This window comes from Labeo rohita, chromosome 7 (assembly GCF_022985175.1).
Source record: "Labeo rohita strain BAU-BD-2019 chromosome 7, IGBB_LRoh.1.0, whole genome shotgun sequence".
In the NCBI taxonomy this organism is placed as follows: domain Eukaryota; kingdom Metazoa; phylum Chordata; class Actinopteri; order Cypriniformes; family Cyprinidae; genus Labeo; species Labeo rohita.
Genome location: NC_066875.1, coordinates 30,362,200 through 30,389,838, shown reverse-complemented (window position 1 = coordinate 30,389,838; position 27,639 = coordinate 30,362,200). Strand labels below are relative to the sequence as shown.

The 27,639-nt window shown below is 36.5% G+C and overlaps 1 protein-coding gene across 2 annotated transcripts; it reads right to left on the bottom strand.

Annotated features, from left to right (window-relative positions):
• Positions 1–26,547, bottom strand: pkp3b (plakophilin 3b). 2 transcript variants are annotated; one of them, XM_051115034.1, is made up of 14 exons: positions 26,256–26,547; positions 24,587–24,734; positions 18,986–19,080; positions 16,834–17,480; positions 14,641–14,764; positions 13,424–13,628; positions 8,979–9,153; positions 8,102–8,219; positions 7,722–7,886; positions 6,966–7,145; positions 5,188–5,341; positions 4,550–4,745; positions 2,993–3,080; positions 1–862 (listed from the first exon to the last, which is right to left on the bottom strand). In XM_051115034.1, the coding sequence occupies exons 1-14, from the start codon at positions 26,280–26,282 to the stop codon at positions 821–823; spliced, it is 2,364 nt and encodes a 787-aa protein (XP_050970991.1). In that variant the 5' UTR covers positions 26,283–26,547; the 3' UTR covers positions 1–820. The 2 variants fall into 2 exon arrangements, with proteins under 2 accessions (XP_050970991.1, XP_050970989.1); XM_051115032.1 differs by lacking the exon at positions 26,256–26,547 and having other exon boundaries at positions 24,587–25,024.
• Positions 26,548–27,639: the final 1,092 nt, after the last annotated feature.

The window sequence follows — 27,639 nt, the reverse complement described above, 5'->3', positions numbered from 1 at the left end:
TCCAAATATGCATTTCTGTTTATTTCCATTTCATATTTGTGCTTTCAGAGTTAGGCTTTAACAAGGTCCTTAACTTCAAAGGTTTATTTCAGATATATTGTCATTTATGACCTCTTCTGCACTCAAAATCCAAGGCTATTAAAACTGTAACAAACACAAAAGCCTGCAGCAGTGTTACATGGAAAGCAAAAATGGCATACATTTATTGCAAAACCAGTTTCTTTAGTTGTAAACAACTACAACATTTTAGTTCACAGTTCACTCCAGTTTCTCTTTCCAAACTTCATGATTATAGCCTATAAACTGTGAATTGTGTGCAAAATTAAAAAAATATATATATTTAGGTTAAGACAGACAAGCTGGACAGGGCTAAATTTTAAATCTATGTAAAGCAGGAGTGAGGAAAATGAATTAGTCTTTGAATTCTTCATAGTAACATGTTGCTAATGAAACTAATGGCTGTTAATGTTTCATGTCTATATGCTGCCTTCTCTCAAATAGGCCTCAGGTTCATATCAGTAATTCAACCATTCAAACACACACAAGTGCACGTCTCGGCCCATCTTTTAGACTTAGTGCTCTGCAAGCAGAATAAACTCTATATCTCTGGCATGTTGTAATACTTAAGGGTGCCGCTGACTAAAATTGATACTCTCATAAAGCTTTAGAGTTCACTCACTCCACTACAGGTCACAATATGTGTATGTGTTTGTTTGAGAGAAACAGGCTGTTCGCATTTTCTTTGTCACTTTGGTGGTAAAGACATGTAGAATCCCATCGACCTCTAATGTCATCTTGTCTACTAAATCATAGACGGAGATTAGATGGTCGTATCCGTAAAATCTCGTCTTGTGAACCCTTTCTGTAAGATTAAAAAACAGAAACAGAGAAATTACTAGCAATTCTAAATTAGTAGTATATAACAGTTAAAAGTCATATAATGCTGAAATATATTGTATCGAGATAATAGAAAGGAAAGTTGTCCAAACTTTGATCAGAAAGAAACATCCTGCACTCCACTTTCACATTTCACACTGACCAATTATCTAACCAAGCCATTTCGAAAACCACAGACACACAACAGACTTTAAGTAGTCTCAGTCTCAAACAACAAACACAAGAAATTTTCACTGCAATATAAAAGCTGCTGTCTGTTAACGATGAGTTGATAGATGAACTCGCTGCTCGACTGGACTGTTGTCGTGTCAGAAAGTGGTAATACTTTCAGTTTTACAGATGTCGCCATCTTAGATATTGCTTTGGTCTCTGTTGCTGTGGTTCCTCGTAAGGAATATGGGCTTGACTCTGGACATTTCGAGACTCACACCTGTAAGTAAATGTGGTTGTCAATCCCAAAAACTGACAGTGTGAACATGGCCTAACTGGACTGTAGCACTGCAATGATTCCTCGATTCTATGTGGCCACGTTCACACTGTCAGTTTTTGGAATTGAACCGCTGATAAAACTTTTAGATAAGACGCAGCTCATTTCTTCGTCACTGTAAGTTACCGAAACCACAAATGAAAGCACGCAGCACATGGTAGACACGTTTGTGCGGCAGAGCAGCTCTCTCACACTGAATGACGTGACCCATAAATAACCATACTGTGTGTGAACGTAACCATATTAAGGACTCAGATACGGTATTGACAACCGTATTCTGCTACTATGTGAAAGTGGCCTTTGAGTATTCGATTTTAAGTCCTCAACAGCATTTTGCCCCTGTTGAGTAATTGGCAAAATAAAGGGTGCATTCCACATATTAAACGCATTTAAACACATTTAAGAATTCACAGACGCTATGATTCAATTAAATAAATATATGCGATGCAGGTTCAGTGTAGGCTTTTTAATTATTTACATGCGTGTAGGATTAAAATATTTAAGAAATTACAGTCGCTGTAGCTTTTCTATTATAAAAAGAAATGGACAGTTGAATTAAATGTTTGTTGAGTCAACATTAAACAAGGATTAGATCCCACAGTAAAGTGTAAAAACAATCGTCAGGCTATTGACGCCCTCTGCGAGCATTTGTTATAATGCGTAACGTACATTAAAGGGTTACTCAATGCCAAAATTAAATTATATTTTGAAACGAATCACTTACATTTTTATTTTGGGGTGGAGTAACACTTTAACTCTACTGTTTAGAATACATTATGTATTTGAATTTTTTTTTCAAGTTTGAGTTTTGTTCAATAAAACCATGTGATTACTTGTTTTTGATACTTTATTTGCACTAACTATTATTGCCTCATTGGTATTATATAAGTCATTTTAAAGGCTATTGTTCACTGTTTTTTCATAATCATTAGTGACAGCCCTACTGGATATCTATTAGTAGAAATGTGCATCTCACTTTGTTTACTGGGTTATATATCTGAAATAATCTGTACCTCCGATCACACTGATTACAAAATCTAGTTTTTTCTGTACATTCATTATATTACAGCATTGTGGTATTTTTGGTATTGTGGTATTATTGATTTGAATATCAATATCATACTTTACATTTACAAGGACTTACGGTTGGTCACATATGAGTCAAACAGTCTAATGTGCTCCAATTTAAATATGCTCCAATATAATTTCGGACATGAGAGAAGAAAAATCATTTTAACAGTAAAAATAGAAAAGACACAGAATAGTCATGTCTGGTAATCAGTAATGGGTTGTAGGTAAATATTTTTCCAGCTCAGTTATATAACTGACTAAGAGAGCATCTGAACTGCTTTACAGTATCATGAGCTATTCACACACTGTAACCACCCATTTTTATTGACTTGCTGTAATAAAATAGCTGACCGTTGGCCAAGCAGGCTGACACTTCATAAGCAAATACACACAATACCCGTCAGTGCAAAGTCTGTAGACAGTAAGGTATCCATTTTCATATCAAATTACAGAGAAGAGGCCTTTGTTACACGCCTACTACTTGCAACTCTGAACAGTAGCACATTCATTTGTGCTTTTAACTGGGTTAAGACTCACCTGTTTGTAATCTTTGTGAAGTTTGGTGTACTGAAACATGTTGGACAGAACAGTGGAAGCGGCCCTGGCGGCTTTCAGCTTCCCAGGACTAAGACAGAATAAGAAGGGAGAAACATGAGAAGCAATGCTGGGACATTGTGCTCTTGATTAAACAGCTAAATTATGCAACAGCACGTAGTCTATATTACAACAGTAGTGCTATGAGAGATGGTAGGTTAGGTGCAATATAAATAGATCATTTGTAGTGCTTGAAAATTTCAAAGAAACCTTGCTGATTACTTATCATATCAGCTGGGTCACAGGTGAACTCCAAAGAAAGTATACTTTCTCACTTCAGGTTTAAAGTAACAAGGCTGTAAGCACCATAAACATTGGGGGACAACCATAAAAGAACCAATATTCAGAATATTGCACAACAAATATAGCCAGTTCTTACAATAGCACCTCCATTCCTAAATATTTGATTAGAAAGTTTACACTTTACTCAAAGTCTTTATGTGTAAAGCATTATAAAAGTATTTTTTATGCTGTAATTATGCCTTGTAATGCACCTGGATTACATGGTCTCATGAATAATTGTAACCACAGTTATAATACATGATAATTGAACACACTTTTAGAAACTACAATGCTTTAAAAAATGACAAACAACCAATATTATAATGCATTTTTTGGTCACAATTACTTATGTATAGATATAATGCATTATAACATATAATAACTTCATAATGCAGGATACATAAGGGTCTTAAAAAAGCATTACCTTAAAGTTTCAATGGTTATTTATCATTAAGCCTCATTCTTTGCATTCATACATAGTTTTGTTGCACCTTGTATTATATCACACATTACACCTGGATGATTATCAGATGAAAAACATTACACAAAGGTTACATAACAGTAACCTGATAAGATAAGAGAATAACCTAAATAAACCCAAATGTAGCATCCCCTTTTTTGGCCTGATTTGGCCAAATGTAGCATCTTTGACTCACAAATTAAAACTTTATTTTATTTTATTTTATTTAAATCTCCTTGTGCATATGTAATCAATTACTATCAGAGGTAACAATTCAAGCCAATCAGCTTTTAAGTACTTTTTGTTCTTTGTAGTTTTTTTTCCAGGACTCTTTGAGGAATAGAAAGTTCCTAGGAACATCATTTATTAATCTGTAACATTTAATATCTGTAACATTCTAAATGTATTTACTGTCATGTTTGATCAATTCAATACTACCTTGCTGATCAAACCTATTCATTTCTTCAAAAAAAAAAAAAAAAAAAAAAAGTGGTAGTAGTAGTGGTGGATCTCTTGGTTCTGGGAAGAAAAGGAAAAAAACCTTTGTAATCTTTAAGAGTCATTTCCTGGTCATGGTTTAATGAGAGCCACCATTTAAATGATTATATCATTATAAAGCAGGGAATTTCCTATTTCAGTTGAGTGCCAAAAGCAGTCTTGAGAATTTGTAATGCTTTTGCTTTCATCTCTGAACTGAAGCACTGGTGATATCAAGGAATTAAGTAAAGCTTTAGTAAACAGCATCACAACCGTTTTACCTGTTGTCATGAGATGTCTTAATGCTGACCAGCTTGGGCAGGCCATCAAAGTAAGTGATGTCTCTTGCAGCTAGAGAGCTTCCTGTAACCAGGTTGTTGAGAACCCCACAGATGTTGACCACCACGTCACTAGAAGGTTCTTTCTGATGCCCATCACTGGGGAGTTTGTTCACCATAATATTCACCACTTTGGTAGCTACGGATAGAAAGCAATAACAAATTTAGCTGGAATTACACAAACCAAAAAGAAAAGGGAGTGATATATGTGTAGTGTGATGAAGGAGGCGCCCTGTGGCCCAGCGGGGTTGGATTATAGTGAAACAGAGAACTGAGGTCAGGGTGGGGATAAACAGGCGGCAGCGGATACTGGGAATGATACAAATATGAGTCTGATGGGAGCCGAAAAGAATGTGTGGGAGAAAAAACAATGTAAGAAATCATCCAGTGGAATACTACGAGGGGGAACGGTGCACAAAATATAGACCGAGTGTTTTTCACAGTTATCGCCTTGCGCAATAACTTCATGTAGGCTTTTAGGGATCTAGACATTTTCTTTGCCAGGATGTTGAAATCTTGGCTGGTGTGTTTTACACATTAAGATGTAATTAAAGACAGAGAGCTGAAAGTCTTTCGCTAACCCATATCAGCTTTGTTTTTGCAGTGTCGGGAGAGGTTCCTCAGCAGACCCGTGAGAGAACGGAGCTCGGCATCCGTGGGGCTTCGCAACAGGTCAAGAATCACCGGCAACATCCGCTCCTGCTCCAGTGCCACACGGCTCAACACAGAGGCCCACTAAGAGAGAACAAAAGAAAATTTGAGTGAAGGAAAACAAGAGAGACAGAGAGCAATTAGTTATACAGTCACAGCCAGATAAAACATAAAGACACATGCACTCTTAAAAATAAATGTTCCGGACAGGGGATTTCACAGAGAAGCCACCGAATAACCTTTATTTTAAGAGTGTAGGAAAACAGTGGGAAATGGAATGCAAAAATTCGATGGGAGAAACACGCAGACTGAATAAGTTAGAGACTTTAAAGGCATAGTTCACCGAAGAATGATTAATTATCATTCATTAATTACTCACCCTCATAAGACTCCCCGTAAGACCTTCGTTCATCTTTGGAACACAAATTAAGATATTTATGATGAAATCCAAGAGCTTTCTGACCCTGCATAGACAGCAATGCAACTGACACGTTCAAGGCCCAGAAAGGTAGTAAGGACATAGATAAAGTCCATGTGACATCAGTAATTTGTCATTTGATAAAGCTACGAGAATACTTTTTGTGCGCAAAGAAAACAAAAATAACAACTTTATTTAAAAGGGTCATATAATGCGATTTCATGTTTTCCTTTGTCTTTGAAATGTTACAAGCTTTTCGTGCATATATAAGATCTGTAAAATTGCGAAGATTAAAGTCTCAAACCAAAAGAGATATTCTTTATAAAAGTTAAGACTCAGCCACGCCTTCCTAAAACGGCTCATTCAAACACACCCCCACATGTGTACGTCACGGCGTGGGAAGATTAGCTTAACATCGCCCAAATGTATACGCAAAGAAAGGAGGTGTAACTTTTATTCTCGCTGTCTGTAGCATTGTTGACACCGTGTGTTTTGTTGTGAAAGCAAAAGTTTGGTTTATTTGGTTTTCCAAAGGAGTACACAACTAGAAATCAGTGGTTAAGTTATATTTACAACACTTTTCCAGAACAGTACAATGCAAATATTCGAAATATTCCTGAACCTGAGAGTAGCCAACAATGCCGCCTGTGCACACTATAATATGTGACAATTCCAACTTTGCAAGGACAGTCTGGCACTTCTGACTCACAGTCTGTAAGTACGTTTTCATATTTAAAGAATTTGCTACTGGCTATTCAAACACAAGTTTTAGCAGTGTACAGTAGTGCTTGTTTGTCATTTTTACGATCACAAATGCAGACATGGTGTTATGTTTACACAACAACGCAATGCGTAAGAAGACAGTATGAGTCATTATAATCAATAATTATGTCCTCACTGGATGCAACAAATGCCACATTTATAATGGGTTTTATTGTTTTTGTCTCGTCTTCAGTCTTCCCAGCATGTTCACAAGAGTACCACAAAGCATGCAGGGTCAGAAAGCTCTCGGATTTCATTAAATCATCTTAATTTTTATGTTCCAAAGATGAACAAAGGTTTTGCGGGTTTGGAACGACATGAGGGCGAGTAATAATGACAGAATTGTCATTTTCGGGTGAACTGTCCTTTAAGAACACAGTGAACCTTACAATCAGTGCCAAACATAATAAATAATTCAACTACTACTAGGATTACATCACATATAATTACATCTCACAAGTTAGATTAAATATGAGTAATGGAGGGAATACAGCTCTGAAAAGTTCAATGTCAGATCTGGTATCTCACCCTGCTATCACCCGCTGTGATGTTCTGCATGGCTCCCGCCGCTGCCTCACGTGTAGCTGTGGTCGTTTCGGAGCTCTGCAGGACACGGTTGTACAGAGCCACTATCTTAGGGTGCCACAGCCACTCCGCTCCTTTAGGAACTCGTGCCACTTCAGAGAACGTGGTAAGGTCTTGATTCCTCTAATGGGACACATTATAAACTCATTAATGACGGATTGCAGATATGAGGTATAATACCTCAGTCTATTGCACTGGAGAGATAACTACACTACTGTTCAAAGATTTGAGGTCAGTACTTTTTTTTTTAAGAAATTGATAGTTTTATCCAGCAAAGATGCAAAGATTATCTCAAATAAATGCTGATATATATATATATATATATATATATATATATTGTTTTTAATGTATTTATCAATGAAATTCTGAAAAATTGTTTCACAATTGTTTTCAACATTTATAATAATAGGAAATATTAGAATGATGCTGAAAATTCATCTTTGCCAACATAGAAATAAAAAATCCCAAAAAATATATGAATAGAAATCAGTTATTTTAAATAATAATGTTTTACAGTATTACTGTTCTTACTATATTTTTTTTATCAAATAAATGCAACCTTGAGCATCAGTGCATCAGTGACTTCTTTCATATCAGATTAGGTTTGGGAAAATCAAATTTCCCATGTAAGATTTCCAGTAAGGTTAATAATATTGCTAATGCATTCAATTTGTAGAAGATTGTGGATGAATGACTGACATCTTTTGCTTTCTTGCTCTGTGGTGTGAAGCAGCCGATGGGGTCATTGTGCCGCCTGTCCTGTGCTCGACTGGGTCCTTCCAAACGCATCTGAACTGAAGCAGGGATCTCAGAGTACAGTTGGTACGACAGATTGCGCAGGACACATACACAGTTTTCTAAACCCTAGAGGCACAGAATAACAAGGGATTTCAAATTATTGTTTTTTTAATGATGTTGTAGATTACAGCAACTGATGCTCTTGATTTAATATAGCACTGTTTTTATCTGAGAACTAGATCTAGAATGGTTTTCAAGTGGCTACATAGAAAAAAGATACACTTGCTGAAGGCTGGCATGTTAGCAAGCCCAACATATGAGTGCTGATTGTCAGGTCTGACCTTGTCCTCTCCTTTTCCCTCCTGTAGGGAGTTTTCGATGTATCCCACCAAGGAGTCTACCAGCCCTCGAGTTTCCCGCATCTGCTGCCTGGTTCTTTCATTCACTGAGCTCAGGTTCCTTTCAATGTATAAAAAAGGGTGTTGTTATCTTGTTTTTTTTTCATCCACTTGCGCTGAAATATTTATAGCAGGTTAATCTTTATTGTGTCTATATATCTTTCCAGTGGGAAATCTGACACGTCTGACACCACATACAGTGGCAAACAGTCATAAACTTTCATATTTGAGCTTGTTAACCATTAAAAGCTTGTGGGTGATTGTGTGTACAATGTATATGTGCATCAGTGTCAGAAATGAACTCATTTCAGGTTCTTCTTTACCAAATATCCACCTTATTTGTGCTGTAAGACCGGGCGTAGCCATTTGTAAATTTTATGGGTCTAGCTTCTGTTCTCATCCGCGTTTTATGAGCACAATTTTTTGTAGCGCAAACAGTTTTACGGTTTACCGCACATGGTTATTCTTCTCATCATTTTTATATAGCGGCTAATGAACCAGAAGTCTCACCCATAGGCTTACTTCCACACTGAAGAATAAGGTGGATACAAGAACTTGACATAATGCCCAATATCAGGCCTAGGCCTATAATATGATATTACAAAATATACAACTTGTAATTTCATGTAATGTTATTTTTTATTCTTAAAAACATGCATTCATTATGGGTACAATTCATTGAAATATCTGGGGCTTTTTACTTCTGTTGACATTTTTGCCCCATGCTCTAGTTCATTTTTGACCATGCTGTGCATGCATGTGCATGCAGTTATTAGATCTTAAATGCATAAATACAAGAATGTATATGTGAGATCTGTACCTAAGGCAGCCTGTGGTGTTGTAGAAAATATCAGCCTCAGATGCGCTCTGTTGAATAACACCAGCATCTCCTCCTCCAGACAGAGGGAGCAGCACTCTCTCCGTTAGCTCAGACAAACTCTCTCTGGCCAGCCTCTCCTTCAGACTGTCTTTAGAAGACAGATTCCACAAAATGCCTACAGACACAAAGAGAGAGATTTGTCAAAGACACTTATAATTTATTTTAGTCCTCTTTAGTTTAGCTCTTTGCTTACTTACATATGTTACATCACAAAAAATGACTTTAATAAAATTTCACCACCTAAACCATGTGATTTGTTCAAAAAAAATCATGCAGATTTCTGCTATTCAGACTAAATAGAAAAAATTAATGGATTTATGGATTTTATATGAGCAGATATTTCTTTAAAGGTATAATATTGTAAAAAAAATTTGATACTCTATATTATTAATAAAATAAAAACTGTCACATTCAAAATTTAAAACGTTTATTCATTTCATCATTAAAAATAACTGAACTTAAATATACTGACATTGCAGGGATGAATATCACAACTGGCCAGTGATGGTATAGTAATAAAATGCATAACTGAGAACTATTACACATATTTTAATAGCAATTTAGTAGAAATACAGTTGAGGTCAAAAGTTTACATACATCTTGCGGAATCTGCAAAATGTTAATTATTTTACCAAAATAGGAGGGATCATACAAAAATGTATGTTAATTTTTTATTTAGTACTGACCAGAATAAGATATTTCACATAACATATTTATATATATTCACTTAAAGGGGTCATCGGATGCCCATTTTCCACAAGCTGATATGATTCTTCAGGGTCTTAATGAGAAGTTTACATACTTTGGTTAAAATTTCTCAGTGGTAGTGTAAAAAAAACACCCTTTTTACCTTGTCAAAATCAGCCCTGTTCATAGCAAGCCATTCTATTGCATGGTCCTTTAAATGCTAATGAGCTCTGCTCGCCCCGCCTGTCTCTTGCTAACTAGCACAAAACTTGCTAACTAGCACATTATTAAGAAAGGCGATTTGCAAAGATCCATAAAAAAACCATTATACTCACTTCTGCTGTAGGTGAAGCTGTATCACTAATGATTCGAGCAAACATAGAAGCATTTATGTAGATCGGGGATCAGCGCATTTCCTTCCAAAATGAAAGTGGCTCAGATGTCGGGAGTAATTAACGACTGCTATGTTCATTATTAGGGTTAGGGTTAGGGTTCCAACAACAAAACACCTCAAATCGCTCAGTTGGAGACATTCTTGTCTTCCCCGTACTGGAGTAATGGCGGTTGGACTGTCACAGCTCACTCAGAGCGGTCTAAGGTAAGACAGTCATGTTAATCAACTATAGTGGGAGCGGCCTTTGTCGGTGTGACGTTACACTGACAACAAGCTGAGAATGGCTTAATTTGAAAAAAGGGGATATTTCTTATAAAGATTACAAAAATAACACTGGGTGGATTTTAACATAAGAGGGTGGTTGTGTACACACACTGCCAACACACATATATGTTCATACAACATGTAAAAGTGAGTTTTGCATCCGATGACCCCTTTAATACTGTGTTGTTACCTAAATGATCCACAGCTGTTTTTTTAAGTGATAGTTGTTCATGAGTGCCTGGTTTGTCTTTTGTTTTTTTTTTTGAACATTTTTGTGTATTTTAACCCTTTCCAACAATGACTGTATGATTTTGAGATGCATCTTTTCACAATGAGGACAACTGAGGGACTCATATGCAGCTATTACAGAAGGTTCAAATGCTCACTGAAGGAAAAACTAAGAGCCAGGGGCGTAAACTTTTGAACGGAATGAGGATGTGTACATTTTTCTTATTTTGCCTAATTATCATAGATTTTGAATTTTAAGATCAGGGTAAATTGAACTTATTTTGTCATCTGGGAAACATGTAAGTATCTTCTGCAGCTTCTGAAGGGCAGAACTAAAAAAAAATGCTATTTAGGCAAAATAAGAAAAATGTATATACTTTAGTGAACAGTGGTTAAGATGGTAAAACCCCTTTCCATACGACATATGGAAAGTTATATTCTGATGCTATCAGGCTCTGTGGACAACAAAAGATAACCACACTACCTCTTGTAGAGTAAGAGGTACTTAATGAGTGCTGTATGTGATACAACAATGTATGAAACATTACCTATCAAGGTATATACTGTATATATGAATGTATCAGTCAACGCTCAGCATTGCCCATTGATGTTTGAGCTTCATATTTGCAGCACAATGTGTAGGTTAATGTGGAGTTGGATTGGAAGTGAATCATGCATAGGAAAAAATTTAAAGACATTGTTCTAAACATACCATGGCCACCTCTGACGTCATCAGCCAGTCAAAACGCTGGATCTGAAAGGTTCCAACTTGCAATTCCCACCTTCTCAAGGAAGGGTTAAAAGGTTTTTTTTAAGACAAAGAAGTGTGCCAAGTTTCGTGTTAAGTTTCGTTGTGCTAAGTGCTAAGCACCGTCTACTAAGTGGCATGGTCTACTGCTAAATCCAGAGCTAAGTTGCTCTGCTGGAAAAATGAGGAAGTTCTGCAAGAAGCGAGCTTGGGGAGTTTGGAAACTGCCAGGATCTTCTGCAACGACTTCAGAACATCAGTGTCAGTGATCCTCCCTCCTGCATGTTCCAGGTAGACCAGATCTTTTGAACAGACTTCAGAACTTTCACCTTCAAGGCTCCGGTCTGTGTGTTCCAGACCAAAGGACCTTCTCGATGCTCAGGAGTTCATCATTTGCCAGTGCTTCGGACCGGAAGACTGAAAACGGATCTAACTCCTCTCTTCCCAATGCAACGTGGCCCAGGTCAAAATTGGAAGACGTCGCCGCCCAGATGTGGAACGTAAATATATCACTCTTTCCAAACCTCTTTCCAGAGACCATTGACATTAGTGTATTGTCAGTTAATGATTATCTAATTTGCATTAGATTCTATATAACTGATATCAGTTAGTAACAATAATCTTCTGATTTATTTGTTGAAGATAGAATAAGGTTTACCTTGTTACTTCCAGGGAACTTCAGTTTATCTTTCCATAAGATAACATTCATAGTAACATCCAACTCAGTCACTTGCATTTATCAATCTTTGCACTTTAGTCATTCACTTTGTAAATAAAATCCCTTTTATTACACTTGTGTCTTCCTTGTGTTGATAATACTGTGAAAAGGCTCTACAAGTTAACAATATCTTTTTTTTGTATTGTTGTATGTTGGAACTGCTCTCTTGATTGCCTAAGACTCTAAGGGAGACAATAAAACAGAAACTTCAACTTAAATATCTCACAAATCCTTCAGATTGGTCAGACTACAACTTCCTAGAATTTAAATGCAATTCTTATATATGCAACAATCTTCCATGCATTTAAACATTTTGTACTAGTTGTGTATTAGTCCCTCAGTTGGCCTCAGATCTCAAAATCATAGTCATTGTTGGAAAGGGATCAAATACACAAAAAATGCTGAAAAAACAGAATTTGTTGGACCTGAAGGATTTTTCTGAAGAACAGTGGGCAGCTGTTCAGAACAAACTGTCCAACTGTTCAAGACAAACAGGGGACGGATGAACAACTATCACAAAACAAAACACAGCTGTGGATCATTCAGGTAACAACACAGTGTTAAGAATTAAGAGTATGTAAACTTTTGAACAGGGTCATTTTCTCTTGTGAAAATATATGTAAATATCTTTTATGTGAAATATCTTATTCAGGTCAGTACTAAATACAAAATAACATGCATTTTGTATGATCCCTCTTATTTTGGTAAAATAATTAAGATTTTGCAAGGTGTATGTAAACCTTTTACCTCAACTGTATCTATGTTAATCTAGAATAATATGTTAATGTGTGATTAATATGTCTAAGTTCTCAAATGTTGTTTAGTATGGGGATGTTTACTACACTACTACACGGCATGCTAAGCTGCTAGTGTCTTGTGAGGTATAAAAGCCAACGCAGATAAAAGTACAAGTCATAAAATGTCACTAAGAGACCTGGCAACCCTGAGTCCAGCAGGAAAGAATGTCAAGGATTGTTTACTAAGTGAGTGTGGGCGTGTGAGGGGGTGGGTGTGATAGCAGAGCTCACAAAGCACAAAGGCCTCTGGGAGTCTACTTCCCACTGCATCTGAGACTTGGAGGGAATCCAGAAAACAGCCAGACCACTTTTTTTCTGCTCTCTCTTTGGTTCTCCAAATGCGCTCACTGCTCTACTTAACTCTCCACCTGTCTGTGCTGACAATTCTGCTCCAAGTTGGCTGATGCAGGTGGACTTTTGTACTAAATCAATACTAATGTACTACTAATTATACTTGACTTCCAGCTAATAGGAGTGTCACTTTGTATTTCCAAAATAAAGTTAACAGTCCAAAAATTGTCCTCGCACTGAAAACTCACATAAACATACCTGTGATATTTTTGCGTAGCTCATCATCTGGTTCTCTTAAAGCACCAATTAGTTTGCTAATGCCGCCGGCTTCGATAAGTGCTGCCTTGTTGTCCATATTCTCATAAATAAGGTTGCGTGTAGCACCTGTGGCATAGCGCTGAACCTCTTGGTTCTCACTGCTGAACAGCTGTACTAATGCTGAGATGCCCTTCAAACTGCGGACCTGCGCAACAAGAAAAACATCCATTTTAGTTTAGCGAGGAATAATAACTCTGAATCCCATTTTTGTGCTTCATGTCTTGAACACTTTTTCAGCTCAACATGGCAACCTGCTGAGACATCTGTCTTTGTTTTGCAATGATGTGCTCTCAGGCGGAATGTTCTGCCCCCTGAGGTCCAGGATAAAGATTAAGGACAGGGTGAAGGTATTCTCTGCCTCTGGCTTGAGTATAACACTTAACAATAGCGAAGGAAAAGCAGCTTAGCCTTGAGCTTTACCATAGTCCATTAATTATCCAAATATATATTTTGGCTAAAAAAATATAGTTGTCAGCAAACATGATTTACCTTTTGTTATAGAGTTGTCGACATAATTTCTTCCCTTGAAGATGGCTTATTTTTATAGACTTTAAAATGAATTTTGGTCATGCATCTAATGGTTATGAATTTTGGTCAGTCTTTGCATCAATCTTTGCATCTCATGCATCAGTCTTTGGTTGCTACTGCCTGTTCCTTCAGTGTTTCGCGTCATGAGCTTTGAGATTTTAAGACGTGTAAGAGTGTGAAGTTCACAGGAGTTCAACTTTAAAACACGTCACTAGACCCAGCATTCTGTTCCTGTCGGATGCACTTCATCTAGCTGTTTTTGTGGGGAAGAACACATCCTGTGTGTACGCCCTCTAATCCTGTCCAAACAGAGCTCTGTTGCTGTCCTGCACTGAAAGTCTCTGTATACAATGTAAGCAAATTGCTGTCTGCCCAGGATGGACCCCAAGGTAATGGAAAAAATGACACCGTAACCAATCACAAAATTAAAAAATATGATCTTGTTTTGTTGTTGATTTCAACTGAAAGGTGAAATGTTTTGAAGTTAAAAAAAATCTAATATTAGCGATTATTTGGAATTATTATTCTGTTCTCATTTCCTTAGTTCTTGAATAGTACAGTATGTGTTATTTCTACAGTGTCCTTTGCTTCAACTGTATATTGCTGTATATATAATTATATATTTTTACCATAGTCTTGGCTTCATTGCTGTGGTAACACTGATGCTGTATGTAGGCTGCTCCCAACATCTGCATGGCAACATCAGTGGAAGAGAGGTAACTGACTGCTGTAGTCATGTCCAAGTTATGGATTCTGTTCATTCACACACACACAAAAGAAAAGTGTTAAAAAATATAATACAAAAATATACTACACTACACATAGATTTCAATATTAATACTTTTATCCAGCAATGATGTATTAAATTGACCGACAGTGTCTTTACTGTCAGTTTTTCTTTTGGACTGTTGCATATTTCTACTTCAAATGAACTCAGTTCTTTTGAACTTTCTATTCATCAAGGAATTCTGAAAAAAAATGTTTGACAGGTTCCACAAAAAATGTTAAGCTGTTTCAAAACCTTGATAATAATCAGCATGTCGGAAGGATTTCTAAAGGATCGTGTAATACTGAAGACTGGAGTAATGGCTGCTGAAGTTTCAGCTTTGCCATCAAAGAAATTAACTACATTTTAAAATGTACTACAACAGAAACTAAGGAAGCCCGTTTCCACCACTGAATAAAAAATAAAAATATATAATTGTGTATATATTCTAACTTTTGTTCTCACAATTACGAGTTTACATTTTGCAATTCAGATTTTTTTTTTTGAATTGCGTAATACAATCTTGCAGTTTTGAATTGTGAGATATAAACTCGCAATTGCAAGAAATAAAGTCCAATTCTGAGAGGAAAAAGGCTGATATGTTCTCAGAATTGTGAGTTTCAATTCTGATGTAATAACTCACAATCACGTGTTATAAAGTCAGAACTGCAAGGTTTTTTATTGTGAGAAAAAAAATAAGATTTAATCACAATAACGAGATTTAAACTTATGAGAAAAACAGTCAAAATTGTGAGATATAAACTCGCAATTCTGAGAAAAGTAGTCAGAATTGTGTTTATATCTCGAAATTCTGCCTTTCTCAGTTTATATCATGCAGTTCTGAGAATTCAGTCAGAATTGCAAGTTTGTATCCCGCAATTCTAAGAAAACAGTCATAATTGTGAGATAAAAGTCGCAGTTACCTTTTTTTCTATTCAGTGGCGGAAATGGCCTTAAAACAGTCATTTTAAAATGTAATAATATTTTACAAAATTACTGTGTGCTTTTTAAAATCACTTAAAAGCAGCCTTGTTGAGCAAAACAGATTTATTTCAAAAACATACTAAAGTCTTGAAGGTAGTGTATGCGTTTAAGATTTGCTAATAATTAATGATGTATCATCAAGCATTTAAAGCAAATGTTCTCATCAAGCACACTGTCTCAATGCTTCTGTGTTGTATACCTATATGTGACCATGGACCGCAAAACCAGTCATAAGTAGCACAGGTTTATTTGTAGCAATAGCCAACAATACTGTATGGTCAAAATGATCAATTTTTCTTTTATTCCAAAAATCATTAGGATAAAGATCACGTTCCATGAAGATATTTTGTACATTTCCTACTGTAATTATAATAAAACTTAAATTTTGATTAGTAATATGCTTTGCTAGAAACAACTTGCATAACTTTAAAAGTGCTTTTCTCAATATTTAGATTTTTTTGCACCCTCAGATTCCAAATAGTTGTATCATGGCCAAATATCCTAATCCTGTCCTATCCTAACAAACCATACATCAATGGAAAGCTTATTGATTCCAGTCTGAAACCAGTCTTAAGTCGCTGGGGTATATTTGTTGCAATAGCCAAAAACACATTGTGTGGGTCAAAATTACTGATTTTACTTTTATGCCAAAAATCATTAGGAAATTAAGTAAAAATCATGTTCCATGAAGATATTTTGTAAATTTCCAACTGTAAATATATAAAAACTTAATTTTTGATTAGTAATATGCATTGTTAAGAACTTAATTTAGACAACTTTAAAGGTGATTTTCTCAATATTTAGATTTTTTTGCACCCTCAGATTCCATATATTCAAATAGTTGTATGTCAGCCAAATATTGTCTTATCCTAACAAACCATACATCAATGAAAAGCTTATTTATTCAGCTTTCAGATGTTGTATTAATCTCAGTTTTGAAAAATTGACCCTTATGACTGTTTTTGTGGTCCATGTAGACATGACATGAGAACATGACTAAATAGTGTCAACTGACATCTTTTCAAATGATTGTGCCAAAGAACTGATCAGTTACAACATAATTTCACGTTACCCGCCAAGTCCGTCTGCGGCTCCATCAGCCAATCCGTCATAAACGTCCGCACCACGGCCGACACTCTTCATACTATGCACAGACCCCGCTCTCTTCATGGTGCCCTGGTAATGCCCAGCACCCATCATGTTGGTTCCCCCAGTGGACATCTGCTGCCACTGCACTGAGCTGCTGCTCAGCCTTTGCTGCTGTTGCTGCTGCTGCTGCTGCACCTGACGATTATTTATGCGGCTGATGGTTCGGTGGGAAGGACCTTTAAATGCATATTGATTAACCAACTCTGCCTCCCTCCATCCTGTGTTGAAACCCTCTCGTGCCAGGGTCCCACTGAGGGTGCGCTGTCTTTGCAACGCGTTGGGTGAAGAGCTGTGGCCATAGGACGCCATCCAGTTCCCCACAGGAGATGGTTGCCGTTGTAACGAGAGCCCGGCCATTGCAGCCGCGTCCTGCTCAGTCCGACTCAGTGTCATTGATTCAGATGTTTGCATCTGGTTGTAAGAGCCACTCACATGTGCATCATCATGGTACATGTATGGGCGGCCCACTACAGCGGGCATAGGCACGCCATGGCTGATTCTGTGGCGAGTGCCCATTTCTACTGCAGAGCGAGAGGAAAAATCTCCCGCGTACTGAGGAAGTCGAGGCGCCTGTGTAAAAGGGAGACATATGAATATCAAAATTATATAAAAGCAACTTTTTGTGCCTGATATGACTGATTAAGTACTGTACATGCTAACTGCTCTTGCAGGCTCACTGCTATCACACAAAAGGGGTAACGTGGAATCCAGTCAACCATTTGGCTCATGAGGTCTTGTGTTAGGAATGCTTCAGATGCACATTGGGCTCTGAGCTCAATTCCGCAGCTTGCTAGTACTGCATTTCACTTTCTAAACACGGCTCCCACAGGAGAACGCAAAATACCGCATCATTGTGTTTGCAGGGTGCAGCCACACAGAGCGTCATTGTCAAGGGATTGTGGACTTTGCAATCAATCCAACAAATAACTATTCATGGATGGCTATTCTGACTTGATTTTAACAGTGCTATCAGTGCAAAATAATATGATTTTTTTTTTTTTTTTAAAGGAATAGTTCACCCAAAAATGAAAATTCTGTCATTAAATACTCACCCTCATGTCGTTCCAAACCAGTAAGACCTTCGTTTATCTTCGGAATACAAATTAAGATATTTTTGATGAAATTCGAGAGCTTTCTGACCCTCCATAGACTACTTGAACAGTACTAACATGTTCAAGGCCCAGAAAGGTAGTAAGGACATGTTTTCTTTGCGCACAAAAAGTATTCTCGTAGTTTCGTAAAATTATGGTTAAACCACTGATGTCACATGGAATATTTTAACAATGTCCTTATTGCATTTCTGTGCCTTGACCTTGGTAGTACCCTCACTGTCTATGCAGGGTCAGAAAGCTCTTGGACTTCTTTAAAAATATCTTGATGAACGAGGTTTTACGGTTTTACCGACATGAGGGTGAATAATTAATGACAGAATTTTCATTTTTGGGTGAACTATCCTTTTAACTCAGTAGATAACATTAAAGGGGTCATCGGATGCTAAGTTCACTTTTACATGCTGTTTGAACATTAATGTGTGTTGGCAGTGTATGTACAAATCTACCCTGTAATGATAAAAATCCATGCAGTGGTTTTTAATTAATCTTTAAAAATAATATCCCCTTTTTCAAACCGAGCCGTTCTCAGATACCTGTCGGTGTGGCATCACACCCACAGAGGCCGCTCCCACGATAGTTGATTGACATGAGCGTCTTACCTCAGATCAGCTGTAACAGTCCAGCCTTCATTTTTTGATGCCAGAGCAGGGATGTAAGTTAGACAAGAATTGAGCGATTGAGGTGTTGTGTTGCTGGATGTAATAATGAACATAGTGGTCATCATTTACTCCCGACATCTGAGCTGCTGAAGATGCAGTGGATTACGTTTGTTTGTGAAGGGAATGCGCCTCCCGATCTACATAAATGCGTCTATGTTTGCGCAAATCATTCGTGATCCAGCTTCACTTATAGCAGAAGTGAGTATAAGGGTTTTTTATGAATCTTTGCAATCACCTTTCCTAATAACGTGCTAGTTAGCAAGTTTAGTGTTGTACAAGTTGTAGTGAATGTGATCATACTTACCGCCATTGTTCTATTGCCATTGTAGATAACAGACTTGGAACTGAACCCAGGAGTTTTGGTTTGGTATCTTACAGTGGACGAGTGGCCATCAAATTCTGGAAAAGAAGACAATTAATTAAAATGTTAAAAAAACAATCTGTTTATGAGCATTCGTGTGTCTAATTTCTTTGAATATTGTGTATATTCTTTGCCTTTTACCAAAAAATTAAAATTTTGTCACGGTTTGACTTTCAAAAATTAGTTAATGAGTTAATGAAAGTCTCAACTGTTTTAGTCCATACAATGAAAATTGGTGGTGTTCAAAACAACATTGGAATTCGGAGTAGACATCACAGTTACATCTCCTGCAGTTGTGTGCATGATGTGGTGGCAGAAAAACACTGATAACAAGTGGAGTGAAACGGGAAAAATCCACAGAATAAGAGATCAAATGTATTGTTGTGCCTTTGGATGTCAGAATCAGAATGCAAATCATTTTTATAGAATACTGTTGTTAAAAACACCATTTGAAGCTAAACGCAGACATATAAATGGACAGACTAATGGATGAAACCTGCTAAGATTACTTTTTTTAAAACATAAATTTGATTTAAACAAAAGGTCTACATAATATTCACATATGCAGTTCATAGGGAACATATTATATTAGCCCTACAGTTATAGCATGAAATGCTATTTAAACCTATAACATTAACCTATTTCATCTCACAATTCAAAATTTTTCCCTCGTATTTGGGACTATAGAACTTGATTTAACTCAACAATAGCGAGTTTGTCCATTCTGAGGGGAAAAAAGTCAGAAGTGTGGGATATAAACTCAAAAGAGAGAATTATGATTTGATTTTTCTTATCAGAATTGTGAGACAGATGTCAGAATTTTGAAATATAAACTCAAATTGATCTTTTTTATTCTTTTATTCCATGGTTTCCATAGACTGCCAGTTGAAAACTGTCATTTTCTGCCACCAGACAGGCTCCACCCACAAAAAAAACAAAAACATAATCACTGTGTGCGAACACCGAACTGGTCTATAAACTAAGACATTTGTTCCACAGAAAAGAGAAGTGATTTACGTACGAGCGAGTACATGACCAATTTTACATTTAACTTTTGCTATTTCACTATTTATTTAACTGATTACTTTCAGAGACACAAGAACAATCCTGGAAAACATCTCTCCCAGGTGGCTTTCATTTTGATGGGATTTCTTCCAAAGTATTACATTGGTCAGCAGTGACATAAGACCCAGTGTGTCACCTGATCTTTGTTTGGCATACAGCTCTCTGACTTTGTGCTTCAGTGAGTTTTAGAAGATCGGGATCAGTGCTTGGCTTCTCAACCCATTCTGCTGCAAACAGTGCTGATTAGTTGTTCACATCTATTAGATATTTGAAAATACATGAGGTTTAAGTCTCCAAAACATGCTCAAAGGAAGTTATTTCACGGGTGAGAGGGGAAGTCTGCTATAACAATCACACGGTAACAGAATGAATAAAAAGGAAAACAGGATGACATCATTGGGTGGCCCTTTGTCTTATTTTCAATGTTTTTGGAGGTACTTCACTGCTCTATTCTCCTCTATTCATTACTATTTTACTCTTTTTCTTTTGCCTTTTCTTTCCTCTGTATACTGACTTTTGTAGACGAACACAAAAGCAACTTGAGTGGTTGTTCCCTATATGAAAGAAAACCTCAAGAAACAGAAATCACCTACATTCAACAAAACAATGTGAGTCAGCTATAAATCCCAGTACCACTTGATGTAAGTAAAAGCAACAAGCCCTCGATGGGTTGAGAAAAGTGGAATAGGTTTAGTCTTTGCAATTAATGAAAGATCAGGTCAACCATATATTGCTCCTCCCAAAGGAGAGTTTTTTTTCAGCTAGAGCTCCGTAGAAATGTGACAGGGGACATTGCTCAACAGATGAAAAGTGCAGATTGACTTTTGGCACATCTTTAAAATGTTTATCTGAAAAAAATAAAAGAAAAATACTGAAGTCATTGGGCTTAAGAGCGTTAACCGCTCTTAATGTGTTTATTCATTTCTGCAACCTAATTAAAACATTACGAACGACTAATTATAAGCACTCACTATCATTTTGACAATAATAATGTTGTAAACAGAATGATAATGCAATCAGCATTTCCATAATATTTCAAAATGTTTAAAAAATCTTCATTAGTTTCATTATTACACCCTCCTCCACAAACTCTTATCATAAAACATAACTAATTCCTGTTTCCACCGGAGTTTCTAAGCTGTCTGTAAGAAGTCTGACAGGAAGCCCAAAGGTCCAAATTAAAGTCATGGCAAGAAACTATAATTTTTAAAAATCAGCATTTCCTTGAACTGGCAAGATTTCAGAACTTTGAAGCGCATTGTATTGAGATGGTTCGCTGGTAGCCAGCAAATACAGAAGTTTATTAAAAGCTAAATTCCTTTAGATTGGGGTGGAAGAGTGTTTAGGGGAAGATTACTTTTAAAATTGAAACATCTGTTTTGTTTTAGAGAGCTTTGGCGTGATATGCTTCTTTGCTCATCTCCTCCTGTTTTTTAGTGAGTTCAGAGTACATGCCAGCACCAAAATTAATTACTTAAATAACGTAATATACCTGGTATAGACAGGCTGTATTGATAGATATATAATGATGGTGCTAATTTTTAAATGTTTTCTACAAATCAACTGCAAAATATAAAAAAAATAAATAAATAAGTAAATAAAAAAAACAATTATAGAAGCATGGCAAATATGTGCTATGACCACATGTGTCGTGACTGGTCAATCTAACAAAATTCCATTACAAACCCATGTACAATAACAACATTCTAAAGTTGTTGCTGCTGGTATTGATATAGAAGTGCGAGCTTCTTATTCCACATGCTCAGTAAATCACCATAATGAGTCTGAGGATGATTAAAACCCATGCAATCCCTACATTCCCTGAGAACTTGGTTACAAAATCTGAGAAAGAGAGCATAAATCGTGATGACAATTAAATAGCGAGTACTGTGCACCATATTTTTAGGATAATTGCAAAGCAGCAGCTGGCTGTTACATGCGAATGAATGCACCTTCAAAGCAAGACAGCTGCTTTATTCAGGGTTATTCTTTTCTAAAATGATTTAACATCACACATCCTCCCATTCAAGTCTCCCACAATCTAAAATAGAACTGGCCTACTGATAAAACGCTCTGACTCAAATGGCAGGAAACTCTTCGGCAAAGGACACGGAGGTGTGACCAAGAATGCGGCACAGACTCGGCTCATGTGTAAGCTGACTACAAAATGGAAAAAAAAAAGTGTTGGATGCAAAATTACTACTAAACTATGACTAAAAAATATATTCTTATCCATCTGTATATTTTCTATTGAAAGTTGTAGTTGAAAAAAAAAAATCACTCAACACTCTTAAAAATAAAGCTTCCAAGAAGGTTTTCACAGTGGTGCCACAGAAGACCCATTTTGGTTTCCTAAAAAAACCTTTCAGTAAACAGTGTCATAATCTGAAGTACCTTTTTCCACAATAAAGAAGCTTTTATGCAGTGGAAGGGTTCCATAGATGTTAAACGTTCTTCAAGAAGCAATGGACACAAAAAGAACCTTTATTTTTAAGAGTGAAGGGCAGCAGCTGGGTCATTTCATCTTCTTTTTAAAAGGTCATGTCCAAACTCGTTATCTAACATAGGCCAGATGCAGCTCTCCAAGTCACTTATTGTGATTAGGGTCAACAATAGAGTCAAAGGTTAAACGCCTAACATTCCTCTGGCTAACAGGCATCCCAAAAGCTATAGCTTTTGCCAAATTTTAAGTGCTACTGGGAACGTTGTTCCTATTCATATTAATCAGACTTTGATTTTGCAATTACTTAGGGAAATGTTTAGAAAGAAATGGACTTTGCTAACTTTCATGAGATCTGTACACATCTAGATTTATGATACTACACTACTAGCCTAACTTAAGTTCCTTAGAATCCCATTTCTGTTAATTTGTGATTTTTAATATAATGTTTGACTTCAGTGCTTCTGTCAAGCATTAGTAAAGTTATATTTCAGCCACATTCTTGACGAGAGAAAGCTGTACTCATACGGGGCAGTGGAGGTGGGGTGTTGGGGAGGTGGAGAGTGAGCTTTGCCCTAATTTCTACCTGCCTTTCTAAGCCAAAGAAGAACGTGATACCTTTCCCACGGGTTATCTACGCTCCTCCTTCTCCACAAACATCCACACACACACTGCTCACAATGGCTTGCATCTCTAAATCACATGTGCTGAGTGATCCATTTTACACATTTGCATTTGAAAGCATCTATATATCTTGTCAAGATCTCATTATAGAACAATGGGCCGGTTTTCCATTCATACAAGCTTATGTAACGTTTACAAGTTAACTTCATTCTTCATGAGGGCCAACATGGTTGTCTGGTTTTCAGGAAAGTGTCAGGATATCAGTTGTTCCAAAACGCAATGTCCTGTTTTAGGGGGTTCCCACTTCCCAGCAGCAGAAACCAACCAAATGTAAAACCAAATGAATGAAATGACCACTTGAACACACACAAAAAGTCAGTGTTTTTGTCTCTTATTAACAAAGCAACATAACAAGCATGCTGGAAAACCAGTGTGTGCACCTGCAGGAAATGCAGTGACTGTGACCAAGAATTAAAGACCAAACAGATATTTGCATTCTGATGCAAAACAAATCCTATCAGTGTCACCAGAGTCGAAGCAGAGCTATTGTGTTCACAAGTTCAGCTATTGTAGGAATGATCTGCTTATACTTATATTTCTATCAGATTGATTGCTTACTTAAACGTAATATATAATAGAATTAGTCATATTATAGTATTTTTGTGCGTATTTACAAAACTACAGGTTCGATAAGCTTGGCGTTGCTAATACAACAAATTAGTAAGAATATTCGATTTATTTCTATAATAATAAGCATGGATAAAAGCATGATAAAAATATGAATATATATATATATATATATATATATATATATATATATATATATATATATATATATATATATATATATATATATAGATATATATGAAGAGTTCAGATGCAAAACCAGCTAAATCCATCTGACGTCTTTCCTTAAAAAATGCATTTTTTTCAGTCTCAGATGTATAGGTTTCTATTTAAGTACTGGTACTTCTGATTGGGCTAAGGCTGGTATTTTAGCGAGTTTGAAGAAAAAGTGTTTGATGAACGTATAATATGTGTCAAGAGCATTCACTCAGTATCAATATAACCAGCTTTTAGCTGGTTTTGCATCTGAACTCTTCATATATATATAGAGAGAGAGAGAGAGAGAGAGAGTCAATAAAAATATATTTTTAAAAATAAGAATTATTTTGCTTTTATAAACAACAAAAAACTGTATTTACAACCATCTTAGAGGACAAAAAATATCCCTTACAATTACAAATTTGTATATTCTAATGTACTATAGTACCTAAATCTGTGTAAAATATACATTGTAATTTACTTAAAGTTGAAAAAAAGTTTACTTTAAACTTACTTGCACATTTTAGAAAGGCCAGAGTATTAAAGACCACAGGTCTCCGGTTAGCGGATCATCAACAGGTTCTACTCACCTGTGGAGGCGTTGAGTCGGGATGAGGATAAGGATTTCTCCGCCATGCGCTGCTGGACCTGCTGCTGGACGCGTCTGGCTTTAGCAAGCTGATCCCTCCTGGGATGGTCATCGGTCGGGATCGCATATGTGGTGACCGAAGTGCTGGGCTGTAATGCGGAAAAGAACAGGCCCTCAGTGGCCACAACAGCACTCATCATGAAGTCCGAAAACTCGCTCCAATAATTAGTCTACACACTCCAAACTTTTTTTTCTCCGCTTCTGAAAAGATTATCCGAAATCCGTATTCCGTTGGAAAACTATGTTTTTTCTTCCGCGAATGTTCTTCCAAAAGTATTCCAATATCAACTGAAAGTAATTTGCACGGAGCGCAGGTCAAATGAACAGGGCTTAGTACACTTGATCTGTCCAGCTCTACGTAGGCAGCTGCGAGCTACTGTAGTCAATAGAGACAGAGATTGTGTAGTCGGGGCGGGGCCTTCTCATTCACTATGCTCTCAGCACTGAGATATGCATTTATCAGCCCCAGTTTAGAGTTTCAGAGGTTATACGAGCTCAGCCGTGCAGATTGGGTCTGCCCGCTGTAAAGAACTAGGCCAGGCAGTCCTGCGGAGTTTTGCTTCAACCCTAATCAAACACACCTGAACAAGCAAATCGAGGTCTAAAGGGTTACTAGGAAGCTACAGGTAGGTCAGTTTTTATTAGGGTTGAAGCTGAACTCTGCAGGGCTGGACAGGATTTCGCCACCCCTGAACTAGGGTATCTACTTTAGTCACCCCCTCACCTAAAAGTATCACGGTATTACCATATTTTCAACATCATACCATTAGCATATCATGCTTTCCTCTCAGAAAACTTCAGTTACAGTCCTATATGAATATGCTAAATGGTATATATCAAAGTTTAATGGTATTACCATGTTTTCTGACATGATATCATGGGATTATTATGCTTTTCTCTGCTTAAATTTTAATTACAATGGTATTTGAAAATGCTGGACAAACAGGACAAAGCTATGTATCAAAGTATCATGGTATTACCATGTTTCTGACAAGGTACAATGGGCATTTTATGCTTTCTCTGAGGAAAATTCTATTACGATGACATTTCAATGGTATAATATCAAAGTTTCATGGTGTTACCATGTTTTTGACATGGTACCATGGGATTATTATGTTTTTTTTCTGAGTAAATTTCAATTACAATGGCATTTGAAAATGCTGGACAAACAGGGCCATGCTACGTATCAAAGTATCATGGTATTACCATGTTTCTGACATGGTACATCATGCTTTTCTCTGAGTAAACTTTAACTATGGTAGTTTAATGGTGTATACTGAAGTTTCATGGTATTACAGTGTTTTTTTTTTGTCCTAAGGGCATATTTTGCTTCTCTCAGTGTAAACTTTAATTACAATGTATTTGAATATGCTAAACATTCAGGACCATGGTATGTATCAAAGTATAATGGTTTTACCATCTGATAAAACTGTGGTACTACCATGGTAGTTTTTTGCAATGGTATGTTGAATTTCAAGACCAAGGTCTTTCAAAGCACCATGGTATTACCATAGTATACAGTACATATTTTTTGTAAGGAATTTAAATAAACAAATACATATATATTTTGAAATAAATATCTGATAAACATGACAAAAATAATTACTCACCACTAATAAAGAAGACTTTGGTTTCATTGTTTGGTATGTTCTTTGTATTTTCCTTTGTTTTTCTAGAACAAGGCCTCACGATATCCCTTTATAAGCTCCTTTCGCTTGTCTCTCTTTCTTCTCTTGTCTTTAACTATTCTGTTTAAAGAGGAGTAACCTAAAATGTGTGTTACCCACCCAAATACTGACATTGCATCATCTCTCCTCCCAGGAACTTTAGTTAATCCTAAAAGAAGATAGGAAGAAAAATGCAGGGTTCCAAAAATCCCACTTTGAGTAGAGAGGATATGCAAACTGTTTAGTCAACAGGCTGAATGAGATTTGAGGGGGTTTTCAGTTGAGTTGGTTTAAATGTGATTATTTTCTGTCTATATTTAAACGATTAGAAGATCACTGACTCATACAGTAATGAATGTATTATTTTAGCTGATTGCTTTATCCACTTACTGCTGGAAATGAGTCTTTTGTCTGAAACAAAGGGAGGCCCATTGTTTAGAAGACACACCCAATGCAGCAGTCCAGCAACTCACCAGGATGGTCACTATATCCCACAAAACTGAAACTTACAAATGGTTTCGTGGCTTTACACCTTGGTATCTATCTTTAGAGGTAATTTAAAAAAACGACACAAATGAGAATGATAAATACAACTAAATACCAAAAATTAAAGTAAAAATGAAACAAAAAAGTTCAGGGGTTTTTTTTAGCAATGGGATTTGTGACTGACAGAAGAAGAATGTGCTGATGCACAAAACATGATTCATGATGAAAATAGATTCTGAATGTAAATCCCATTCTCTGAAAAGTGTATGACAAATATCAGTGGCATTTGATGACAACAACTTTCTAAAAACAACTTATAAAAAGCTTCTTGGGAGAACCCAAAATAGTTTTTATATTGTATCACTACGAAAACACTTCTTCTGGAACTATTTCAACGAGTGAACTTTAAGATCTCTTTTTTACAACAGACAAAGGAATAATGTAGACAAAAAGAACAAAATGAAGAGATGTTATTTGTAAAATACATTTAATTCCTAAATGTTTGGGCAACAAAACCAGACCAAAATGTATAATTGGTGCATCAGAGTAAAGAACTGGGTACTGGATGAGTATGAGATCCTTTCAGCACTACAATTATATTTGATAGCGTTCAAATTTTTCAGATGTGTTGTAACTAAACAGTTAACTTCATAAACAACTGTTTCTCCTTCATAATATTTAATAGTTAGAAGATCATGCTCGACTTGTCAGGACCCCCGAAATTCTTACATGCTTCAAATGAAATTGCATTTTTTGGACAAGTACCAGAAAAAAAGATATCACAATTAAAGGCATACATTGTCTTTACATAGTAATTAGTATACTATATAGCTGTACATAT

Excerpts from the sequence above, each read along its gene's own strand:
- pkp3b (XM_051115032.1), bottom strand. The coding sequence starts at position 24,785 with ATGATGAGTGCTGTTGTGGCCACTGAGGGCCTGTTCTTTTCCGCATTA. Across the intron at positions 7,887-8,101 it reads AGGGAAAAGGAGAGGACAAG|GGTTTAGAAAACTGTGTATG; the intron begins GTCAGACCTGAC and ends CTGTGCCTCTAG. Across the intron at positions 863-2,992 it reads TTCACAAAGATTACAAACAG|AAAGGGTTCACAAGACGAGA; the intron begins GTGAGTCTTAAC and ends TTAATCTTACAG.